General features: G+C 42.0%; 1 protein-coding gene across 1 annotated transcript; it reads right to left on the bottom strand.

Annotated features, from left to right (window-relative positions):
* Positions 1 to 307: 307 nt before the first annotated feature.
* c7a (complement component 7a) lies at positions 308 to 7,039 on the bottom strand. Its single transcript, XM_040195222.2, has 18 exons — positions 6,889 to 7,039; positions 6,726 to 6,787; positions 6,559 to 6,637; positions 6,264 to 6,405; positions 6,031 to 6,175; positions 5,822 to 5,960; positions 5,029 to 5,172; positions 4,668 to 4,911; positions 4,139 to 4,252; positions 3,877 to 4,043; positions 3,544 to 3,772; positions 3,138 to 3,309; positions 2,954 to 3,041; positions 2,495 to 2,627; positions 1,508 to 1,696; positions 1,206 to 1,311; positions 918 to 1,102; positions 308 to 829 (listed from the first exon to the last, which is right to left on the bottom strand). The coding sequence occupies exons 1-18, from the start codon at positions 6,892 to 6,894 to the stop codon at positions 624 to 626; spliced, it is 2,550 nt and encodes an 849-aa protein (XP_040051156.2). The 5' UTR covers positions 6,895 to 7,039; the 3' UTR covers positions 308 to 623.
* Positions 7,040 to 11,731: the final 4,692 nt, after the last annotated feature.

Here is an 11,731-nt window from a genome sequence, read left to right as displayed (position 1 = left end):
TATGAACAAACATTGAGTGAGTTAATTTCACATACGGTAATGGTTAAAGGATGGTCATTTTGTATTTTGGGATTAACACCCCAAAAATCTATTTATTTATTTATTTTTACTATTAAACCTGTTTGTAGAGATAATATTTCAATCTCGGAAGGTAAGACTGGGACAACGATAGATGAGATCACCATTTTTAAATAGTTGTGACACACCACATTATCACGTTTTCATGACATCAAGAGCAGGTGTCAGATACACACTCACTCCCTCCGTGAGACGGCTGTCTAGCTGGAATACATTTTCAGCAGGTCCATTTACCATTTTTCCATTTATTCCTTGCTGTGATACACTTTTACACAATGGTTTTATACATAACCATCAATTAGGTGCAGTTACATACAATGAAATACAAATTCACTGAAGAAATATCATGATCTATATAGCGTATCCTGGGGCTGATATGGAGAGAGACAAGCATTCAATATGGCATTCACAGGGAGTTTCAGAGAGACCATTCTACCTCTACTTCATGCCTTTGGACTATGGGACATGGAAACGACAGTCTAACCCCCACACCACCGCGCCGCCCTACGAGGAGAGTGTTATGGAGAATGAATATGTAAGGGAAGTCATACGGTCAATCCCGCATCTTCAGCAGTACAAGGCTGGATACTGACGACTGACACCTTTTCTCCCTTACATCGGCGTAGTCCTGTTTCACACTCGCTCATGTTCTGAGTCACTGGGGTTACAGTCTCCCCGACTTTTACACACACATTAATGCCTGGGTTCAAGCAATCTGCTGAGTCCTTGCAGCGACACGTGTTTGTTTGATCTGGAAGAATGACGAGAAGACAAATCAATTACGAAAAACTGCAAATACTTGATCTAACTGATTGTTTGTAACTGTTAAATGTCCCTACCGTCACAGGTCTCCCACATGTGGCAGTTTGTGCAGCCTGTTGTGCTGAGCTTGAGCCACGTGCATGCGCTGTCCTCTGCTATGGTATGGATGCTCCCCATGCACTGCAGGGCATGCATTTTGCAGACATTCAGAAGGACTGACTTTCTACTCACTGGACTGGTGGCGCACACCTCCACAGATGAGCTGGTGACAAAAATCTTCATTAAACACAATAACCACAGCAGCAAAAATAATTAATAGAATCCATTCAACTTGCAAAATATCACAATGACAGCGATGTAACTACCTGCACTCAAAAGGCATTTTGCAAACGCATTTTCCTTTGTGAAACTTCTCCCACGGTTCACATTGCAGCTCAGCTGTTAGAGAGGTGTCTACTTTGGGTGTAGTGACTGTGGAATACATAATAATTAATACCATTACTATTATCTACGTGGCTGACATCCATGCATGCAACAAGATAAATAGAGTGTATCAAACATTAAAAAAATGAATAAAGTAGAGTACGATATACCACACTCACCAACTGTTTATACACAGATTTTTTTGGATGACTTAATGGCATATAAACCTTGAAGTGAAATGTACCTGGGCTGCATTTGATGTCTGAAGGGTCTGGGGAAAAATGCAGACTGGAGTCACATATAATCGTCGGTTCCCCCAGTAGCTGTCTACCTTCTGGGCAGGACAAGGTGACTGTCTGCCCTATGCCATAGTTCTGCTGTGAAGGAGAGGCTATGACGTCTTCAGAGAGGGACAGAACGGAGCACCTGGAGACTTTTAAGAAAAGCGAAAAAAGAAGAATAAATGTTAAACTTTGGCCCTATGCCACACAGCGTCTACCCTCTACTGAACTCTGAGGGTATGATGACTAGCGTGATTTGGTATGCATGGTGTCTACCTCTTGTCTGTTTGACCCAGTCAACCCATGGCTCTGTCACATTTTGCTACATACCACGCGGGTTGGCTGGAGCCCTTTATAATGCCGATAGGTGTTTAAGAAGTAAGTTGTCCCTGCCGCTCTTAGAATGGTTTGCGCTGCTGGGACCACACATATTCAGTCACAGTCGCAATAGACTTGGTCCGAGAATTCTCTATTTCGTGAAATATTTCACTATTCGCATTGTAGTTGACTTTGCATTTGTATTGCTTATCATTTTGTTTAGTTATTAAATTACTTTTTGATTTTTAAATTCAAGCCAGTTGCCTCTTTTGATTCATCGTTTCTGGCCGGGACGAGAACAAAGGAGTGTGATCTCACTGGAGGGCCCTTGAACTCCCCAACAAGAGCACCAGGCTTTGAAGTTAATTTTATATTCGGCTTAAAAACGGTCTGTTACAATTTACAAGGCCCGAAAATATTTTTTCTGATGAATTTCCATTGAAAGAAGAAAAAGAGCTATTGAGTTTGTTCTATGGACCTAGTGAATGATTATTGTAAAATCTGGGTATTTTTAATTAAATCCTGTAACCAGACTTAAACAGGAATGAATGGAGCGTCGGCTCGAACACTGTCACTCATTTTTTTTCTAAAACTAGGAGTACAATATGCGTAGCTTTGTTATAGTTACTCACCTGTGCAAAGTCCAGGGCTGGAAGACCAGGTTTGATTAGCAGTGCATTCCAGGATGCTGGTACCAACGAGATAAAATCTGTCTGTGCAGGTGTACTCAACCCTACTACCCACAATGTAAATGTCCAGAGGTACCTGCGCAGCAAATGGACACAAGAAGAGTATTGAGTTTCATTTTTCTAGTTCATTGAGCAAGGCTCATTTCACTTTTTGGAGGCACACAAATGATGTAGTTTGACATACACAAAAACACTTCCCACACTACTATTGTTGTTTTTATGTTGTGTCTCAAATGTGCTTTAATAGGCTACTTCATTTCCCAGAGTAGCGCCAAACTGAGCCCTACTTGGTCTCACTGACCCCAAACTGTAAAATCAACTAGTGTGATGATGACAATATTTGATATTTGCAATAGTTTGCTATGCAATGTGTGGAAAGTTCATGTTTGGTTTAATCTTCACCCGGATGTAGCCGTTGATTAGAACAGGTGGGTCTCCACACATCTGACTTGCTGGGAGAGTTTGGTCGAAGCACTGAGGCTCCATGGTTCTGTAGACAAATAATAAAAACTCAAGATGTTGTATAGAGTTGATGTCGGATGTTGCGAAATTTCCATCATAGTGTTAAACTTAGAATGACTCTGACTTTAGGTACTGCAGGTTTTGGTCTTCACAGTCAGACGCCTCAGTGGGTTCTCCGATACAGTTTTGGCCCCCGTTCCGAGGACTGGGATTAGAGCAAGTACGTCTCCTTGACCTTCGACCCCCAGAGCACGATGACCAGGCGGACCAGCAGGTCCAACTGCCGTCGATCACTCCTTGATGGGAAGAAACAGAAAGGAAGAACAAGGACTACATTGCAGTCGGTGTGATTTTACCCAATATAGAATGATTCATCGATTTATTCTTAGCTCATCTAACCTGAAAATAATTGAATCAGCTTTTTTTTTTTTTACCAAACTCTCAAATAAGTCCTTTAAACATATCAAACCACCTTGAGACCAGAGGGACAGCAGCTGTAAAGAACCTGTCGAAAAAAATGTGAAACCTACCCTGCTGACCCTGAACTTGGATTCCGTGCTCACAGGCCAGTCCTGATGTGCCAGGCTTACAGATGCATTTGCATTCATCTCCAGCCATGACAACCAGGCCATTGTTGCTGCAGGGCCGGCAGTGGCAGGTGTCGCTCTCTGTGAGGTACTGCTCTATGGCCTTGCGAAGGTAGAGTCTCTTCACCCCAGCACACTGAACCTCTTTCACCAGCTCTGACACCGGCCGCAGCTGCAAAAAGATGCAGCGTTGCAGTGTTATTATTCAACAAAGATCCAGGTATCTGAATCCAACATGGTTTTATAGTTCAAAGTGCTAATTTCAGTCTCCCTCACCGTTTGTTTTGTGACGTCAGGAAATGTTCGAACAGACTCAGCCCAGTTTGAGAACATTTCCCAGTTCCTTTCGGGATTAGAGAGCTGCATGCCCTTCAGTGCTGCGATATGTTGGATGCCTCCTCCAAGCACGTTCACTTTATTCACAGAATTGCTGGTGGAAGTATCTATTTTGAAAATGTTTGCCAAGAAATAGGATGATTTAGAAATGGCATGGATGTCATTGGTTAGTATGTTGGTTGTATTCACAGTAACATTTGACCTGAGTGTGTTCCCGTCCCATGTTTACCACTCTTGCATTTCACATGATAAATGGGGAATATAAGAATCCAACGTTTAGTCCTTTCACATTCGTTATAGTCATGTAGTGTGTTGACTTTTTGCCATCGAAGGAAAAAGACAAACAAAAGACAGTGTTAACAGCAGGATTGAAGCAGTGCTACTCAATTTCATCAATTGGATGTGAAAAGAACAGCCATTAATTCTAATATTAATACATTTTCATGCAACCACAGTTTTCATGGCTTCATTTAGCCCATAACATTTAAAAACTTATATTTATTATTTATAAATTCAATGTTATTTACAAATTAAAACAATGCAAATGTACACAATTATAATACAGGTGATTATCAACCAACACTATCTGAGGTTAGAGATACTTTACACCTACGCGTCCCCCGGTGGAAATGCAAGTTGCTTAATAATACAACATGCTAAATCTTTCAGAAGGCTGAAGCTTCTTTAATTCAGGCATTCCACGAAGCTGCCGATGACATATAGATCCTCACCCATCTGTCTTTGAGTTTCCTCATCAATCTTGGCGATGATCTCCAAGGAGCCTCCAAGGCTTCCTTCCGACAGGTAGTGTGTTCCAAACATCTGCAGAACCTTCCTATAGGCGGCGTAGTCGTAGACCGATGGGAGTTTAACCAGTGCCTTCCAGAACTCCTCAGACAACGGGAGGTACTGAGGAGAGTTGCTCTGGAACTGAGCTACCTCTATGTCACTCTTCAGAACCAATAGCTTGTGGGTCTGGAAGGAATAACATAACTGAGCATGTGGGTTTTTTCACTTTTTCAAATTTGATTTTCCATTTTCAATCCCATAAATGACCACTGGGATCTACGGGGACCAAATGTCAACACACACCTGGGTCTGTAATTGTGTCTCGTGAAAATCATAGTTGTCATATCCTGTCGTGGTCCCGGTCACTGTCGCTCTGTTGACAATGTCCTTCGCATATTGCCATTTACTGGTGTACATCTCATCCGAGAAGTCACTCTGAGCTTTAACCTGAGGACAGCACAGGTTTAAGCATGTTAATCTAAGAATTCAATTCAACCAATCTCAGGGAAATTAAATGAACATGCACTGAAATGATCATCCTTCCAAAGTAGTCTGAGCAAAGGCCCAAACTGAATCTGTTTTTTCAATATGTTCAACTCAATTTAACTAATCAAGAATGCTGATTTAGAACATTTTGAAGCCCATTCGGGGCATTGCCTTGCTTGATTTGAATGCACCATTTTTGTCAACCAACCCCAGATAATTGATTACTATCGGGATTGAAGAATGGAGGTAAAGTCAAAGCTCATTAACACAAAGTGTAATGCAAAGTTACTTCAGATAATATTATGGTATGTTAATACCAAGTGTAACTGCGGTCATTGAGGGTTGGGTCAACTTACCTCTTGTCTTTTACACCAGTTACAAGTCATGTCTTTGTATCTCTCAATCATCACCACATTCTTTCCTCATCTTTAGCCAAGAAGCTCAGTCGCCCAAAATGAACCGGATCAGAAAATGCATGAAATGCACCGATGAAAAGGTGAAGAAGCCGTAAGTAGAAAAAACAAACAACCAACCCTCTACAGGGTTCCTCCACAGCGGGACAACTCCAAGAGGACTGTGAATAAACATTGCAATTCTAGATGTGACCAACCATGAAGCTGAACTGGGTAGTGCTCAGCGGCAGTCGGTAGAGAGCACCGTGGACGCCGCTGTAGATGACGCGGCACTGTCCGCCGAAGCTCTTTGTGTTGATGACAGGGCCCCTCCGCTGCCCTGACACCACATCAAACCTGAAGAAAACACCCCGATGTTGAGCATATGGCACCTGCTTCTATGTTGGTGCAACAATACGTCACTTACCCGCGTCCGAGCTGTTCGATGTTGGGCGGGGGAACCGACTTTTGACACACAACGTGTTTGTCCATATCACAGTCACGTTCGTCGTGTCCGTCCTCCTCGCAGTCCTGATCTCCGTTGCACACCAGAGACTTGCTGATGCACTTCCCTGCGGGTGGGAAAACAGAACAAAACGCCTCCGAGGTTGCTATTCACTTCTGCATGAATACGGAAGCGAACCGGGTTCATCTTCTAACCTGACCGACAGCGAAACCTGTCTCCACACCCGTCGTCTAGAGGGCAGCCTTGTGTGATTTCACAGGGCCTGGTCTCGGTCCGCCCCCCGCCGCAGGGGTTCCCTCCAAACTGAGCGTAGACAGCCATCGCCCGGCTCCTGGTCTGCGACATACCACCAAAGACGTTTACCAACAAGCATGCAAATTGTGTTCTATAGCATGTTTAACGACTTTAAGTTGTGCTGTCTAATAATTACCTTAATTACCTTAATTACAGAGAATTACACTATTCAACTCTAGAAGTAATCGTCCTCACCATTAATCTGGTGCAGCCGTCACATTCTGACCATTCACCGTAAGGCCCCCACTGGCAATGAACTCTTTGGTAACAAAACCTTGGAAAGGAAATTGAATGTGTTGTTGGTAATTTGTGTCATTTGTATTGTTGATGAAGTTGAAACAGTCGAGCGTTAACATATTTACCCTGGGCGAGCGAGAAGGAAGAGCAGCCATGGCAGCGCTGCTGAACAGAGTTGTGCAATGCTCTAAAGACGAGGAGGAGGAATGGGGGAAGAGGACGAGGGAGATGAAAGGTTTCAGCAGCAAACTTGAGGACACAAAGTAACTGAGTGTAAAATCTACTTGCCTTCATGCTGAGGGAAGAGCAGCGAACAGAAGCAGAGTCTTCAAGACGGTCTGGAGCAGCTCAGTTTTGTTCTGGTTAAGGAGGCAAACTCTCGTAGGAACATTCCTTGTAATCCCCTGGGTCTTATCATTTCATGTGTGTGTGTGTGGGGGGGGAGTGGGGGGGGAGGGGGGTAGGGGTTAGGGTTATGGGAGGGGGGTGGCAGGGAATATTTGCTTTAGACCAGAGGGAAGAACATATTTTTGTGGATACGCCTGCCAAAAAGCCTGTTGCGAAACTCCAAAACTCAAAACCAAACCAAAGAATCTCTATCTGCTGTTCCTCTTCAGACAATTGTTATTGAGCGCACAAACTTAAGTAAGGAACAAAAATTGTTTCATTTCAGTTCATCATACTTGAACACAAACATCAGGCACCACAAGGTTAACTGGACATTGGCGCACAGACATCTTGACTATCTGTTAACCCCAAAACACAATCGATCTCGCTAAAAAGAGAAAGAGAGAGCACACTCCTTGTCGTCTGACTAATATTGAAGCGAAAAATCATTCCCCCCCGACGATGGTCAGGGGTGGTTTATTGCCAATTGAAAATAGTCCAGCGATGCAAAATGATATTGCTTCACAAAATTCGAATCTTCAAATTATGAATCTTTTGCCCAAAGTTTTGTTTCCAGAATCAACATTGTCGCACACGAACATCCTTGAAATCTAACACAAATCTGATGAAGCATGAAGCTAGGTGAGGTCTAATGCTCACCTAGCATAATGCTGGAAGCAAAGCTCGATTCGTTACGGCTCCACAAGTACCTCTCATATTTTATGTGTATAAGCGCTTTTCTCAGAACTGAGATAGGCTTTTGCATTTAATCGTCCACATCTCAGTTTACACGACTCTCTGAGACACGCGTTTTGCCGTCACATCACATTCATAGTAGAGAAACGTGTATTAGGCTGTCACAATAAACGTCATTCAACATTCCCCACATCCCTCTGCTACAGCAGAAGCAGAAAAAAAAGGTTTCTTAAAACCAATAATAATCTTCTTGCGCGGTGCTTAGCAGCAACAATACCCTTGCAAAATACAAAGCCGACTTATGGCCATAGAACACACCAGCTGTTTCTCAATGATTGTAGAAACAATCTCAAAGACAGGATGGCTTTGAAGTTTCTGTGTGAGTGTATGAAGAAAGCGATTCTGATTCAATTGGCTGCAGAGAAACGGGCACCAGCAAAGATAATTTCCAGTAACGGCAGATCAAACTGTCTGCTGTGCAATGAACCCAGCCACGGTGAAGGTGAAGGAAATGCCACGTTGGGGCCAGTGCCCCTTAATCTCAACCCAATCAGCACATCTGGGACTTATCATGGTACATTACACATGATAGCTCAAAAGTTATTGCTTTTTCAAAGGTCATGTTCAACTTTTAAGCCGATGTAGACAGAAACAGACAATGCAGCTCGGAACAAGTACAACAAAGCTGAAGAGTTAAAGAAAAAGGACAGACCGGACTCCCACGTATGCAAGTGTGTTCTGTGTACTCTGACCTTGACTTTTTTGTGGCAAACAATATGACTTCTAATAACTTCATGAAATATTACATTATGACTTTTGTATTACCTTTTTTGATACATCAGGATACAACCTTTTATAACCTTTGAGATGATTATACGATTACTTTTTTTTTACTAGGATTTTTTTTCCTTTCTGGTGGTGTTGAACACACAAAACATTGATATTCTTGTCAACGTCAACTTTTTATTTCATAATATTTTATGATGTATTCAAAAAATAATTATCCTATTGCAGAGTTACGTTTGTCACATTCAGGGGATTTTGAATAATGTGGTGCATAATCTGCCTTGTTGAGTCTCATATTCACAAAGTCCACAATATTTCCCTGCAGTGTTGGTTTCTTTCTATCCAGACACTATGATGTAGATTTCCTAAGTAGGTGCGACACGAGTTACCCGTATCTCTATCTGGCACCGCCAGCCAAAAAGGTGCAACAGCATCTGCCAGTGACTCGCGTGGCACCTTGTGCATTGCATCCTTGACCTGTTTTAAATTCCACTTTGTATATGCGCAATAGGGAAACAGTCAGCACAATTCTTATAGCAAAGAGTGTAGCATTCAAGGAGACAGTTTAAAGTAGATGAGTTTAGTGTGCCACTAAAAATCAGTCAGCAGTGTAGGGATGGTTTTTTTGAGCTTGTGATAAACTGTGAACATCTACAGGGATATTTAGCGGATGTCTTTTTTTTCAATCAGTGCACATTGCCATTTCTTGCTTGTTTAGAGGGAGATTTTCTGAACGCACGTATGAACACAAACTAACACGGCAGCAGATGCCTGTGAGTATTGAGATGTAGTACAGTCTAGGAAACACCAGAGAGCAATAGAGATTTGAGAACTGCGTCCTCCTCATGGCTGAAAAGTGATTAAAGGCTGAGCAAAGTCATGGATTCACGGAGTAAAATGGCATATAATGAAGGATCTATTAGGACAATTAGATGAAAATTGTGATCTTAATGATTCGTACGCATGTTAAGAGACAAAGAACAAGAGAGTGTGTATGAATACGTCTGACAACGAGATGTATATCTGCAGAAAAACATCTCTGGCTGACATATTTTTTAGGTTCTGCTATTTAATGAGGAAGTGTTTTGTGCCATTTTTGACATGAAATCAGCATTGGGTATATATCTGCTGTCATAGCCAGACAGGAGGCCATAATGTGCATATACATCACAAGCTGGCAGCTCAAAGGGAATACCACTGACTTTACGTGCTACCCTGCCCATGAATTTAGGATGTCAAATGAGTTGCAAAAGACAAAGAAGCTTGGTTTTACTACAGTGGTAATTTCCTTTTGGAAAAGCGAATCGATTTTCTGGCACTTCACAGCAGAGGTACTAAACAGAGAGAAAAGCTCAAACAATGTGCCAAAAATCTCTGCCCTACATTCACAACAAAAGAAGCTTTCTCAAGGCAGGTATCTTATTCAAGAGCCATTTTCCAGGTATAGAAACTTTAGAGCAATGCAGAAACTGCATAGTGTTTTTCAAAAAGTATTTAAAAGCGAATGGAAAAGCAAAATTTCTTTCGATATAAGTTGTATCATTTGTTACCAGTGTAGAGCCTAGCAATGCCTTACCAAGACAGACCCCAAATGTCCCCAAAGCAAGGATTGGTAGCATGTGGTAGAAGGCCTTATGTTTGTTAAAAACCAGGATTGCATTTTAGGATTCATGATTGGAGACGAAGCCACAAACACTTCACTGGCAGTACTCCCTATCGGTCTCTTTAATGACATCCACATGGCATCATTGTAAGGCAGTGTTGTTTAATACACTGTAAACAGACATTCTTCACTAAGAATTTTACGCCTGTCATACAAGTACATTATTGTAAAATTTTGATCAACACATAAACATTTTGAGAAAACATTTAGATATTGTATAAGGGATACCTTATAATGCATAATGCATAATGAGCTTGGATCATTGCAAAAAAACGGATTTCCGTTTTTTCTGAAACGACCTCTCGATACTAAATGACTCGCTACTGTACAGCAGTGACCCAAGGCCCTGCACTTCAGGCCTGAACAGTTGGGCCAGACAATAAGCCACCGGACCGCGCCCTGCATCTGTGAGCCTCGTGATGTTCAGAGAGCATCTCTGACCGTCATCTGCCCAGGGCGGTTCTGACAGAGACACACTCAGTCAATGAATACGGGGGTTATGTATTCCCTTCAACAATAAAACGCACCAATATTTCAATATTTCTTCATTACGGAGATATTTGTGTCCCGATAGCCTATTGGTTTAAATGCAAACTATTTGTAACTGCTTCATCCCTGGTTTCATTTTTGAGATGAATGAACCTTTTCTAACAAAGCTTTAAGATCGGTTGCATTTTCCTTGTTTCATCAAAAGCTTGCGTTTTCGAAAGCATGTTTTTCAATCGAAAACAATATTATGAACATGTGAACCTGGTTGACACATAATGTACCCAACCCCCCCCAAAATGATCACATTAGAAGCATAATAAAATATGATGACATTAAAATGGATAATTGACGTTCGAAAAGGATTAAGCCAAAGGGGTTGAAAATATAAGCTCTGAGAGGACAGAGCCAGGACAAATAAAGCCAGGCTGGGCCTAATTCTTTGAGTACAGATTATGAATGTTGATGAAAGTAATGATCTTTGATGAACTCGTGGTCAGTTCTGTTCAATGGCCCTTTCAGGGCCTACTTTTTCTCTCCGTCCCCGTGCAGCCTCCCTTTGGACATGTTGGACTGAGTAAATACATGATTACAATCGCCAGCTCTGTCTTATGTTGACTTTTAATAACTAACGGTGTGTCCAAGCATTTTTGTCTCTATTGTGGATTTTTGTGTAGCTTATAATGGAATTTTAATTGGCAGCCTGCGTGGTGTGTACGCCATACAACTAGACACACAAGTTGCTCGTGAAATTACTCCTCCTCCTCCTCCTCTTCACACTTTTCTGAAACATCTCTTTATTGCCCCGCTTCAGACAGTCTGAATGCCATTATCCATCTCTACCTCCCACAGCTTTACTTCCTCCTCACCTACGCATTTGCCTGTGTGTGTGTGTGTGTGTGTGTGAGATTGACAGACAAAGAGAGAAAGACCCAAACACATGCACTCACAGATAAGCATTTTGTTCAAACTATTTACATTAACTCCAAGGACATAATGGTGCCTTTTCTTGCACTTTTTGCGGTACAGCTATTACAATGGCCTACTGTCCATTAGGACAAAAAGTGCGAAAACCCTGTGGACTTATTCTGTTAAGTGTTTGCTACATGCATT

Source organism: Gasterosteus aculeatus, chromosome 13 (assembly GCF_964276395.1).
Source record: "Gasterosteus aculeatus chromosome 13, fGasAcu3.hap1.1, whole genome shotgun sequence".
Lineage (NCBI taxonomy): Eukaryota > Metazoa > Chordata > Actinopteri > Perciformes > Gasterosteidae > Gasterosteus > Gasterosteus aculeatus.
This window is presented reverse-complemented; position numbering and strand designations above follow the sequence as displayed.

Bases quoted from the DNA above. Each gene is read 5' to 3' on its own strand.
- c7a (XM_040195222.2), bottom strand. The intron at 6,638-6,725 runs GTAAATATGTTA...TTCCTTTCCAAG, and splicing joins TTCCTTCTCGCTCGCCCAGG to GTTTTGTTACCAAAGAGTTC. The intron at 4,044-4,138 runs GTCAAATGTTAC...TTTTCAAAATAG, and splicing joins TGGGACGGGAACACACTCAG to ATACTTCCACCAGCAATTCT.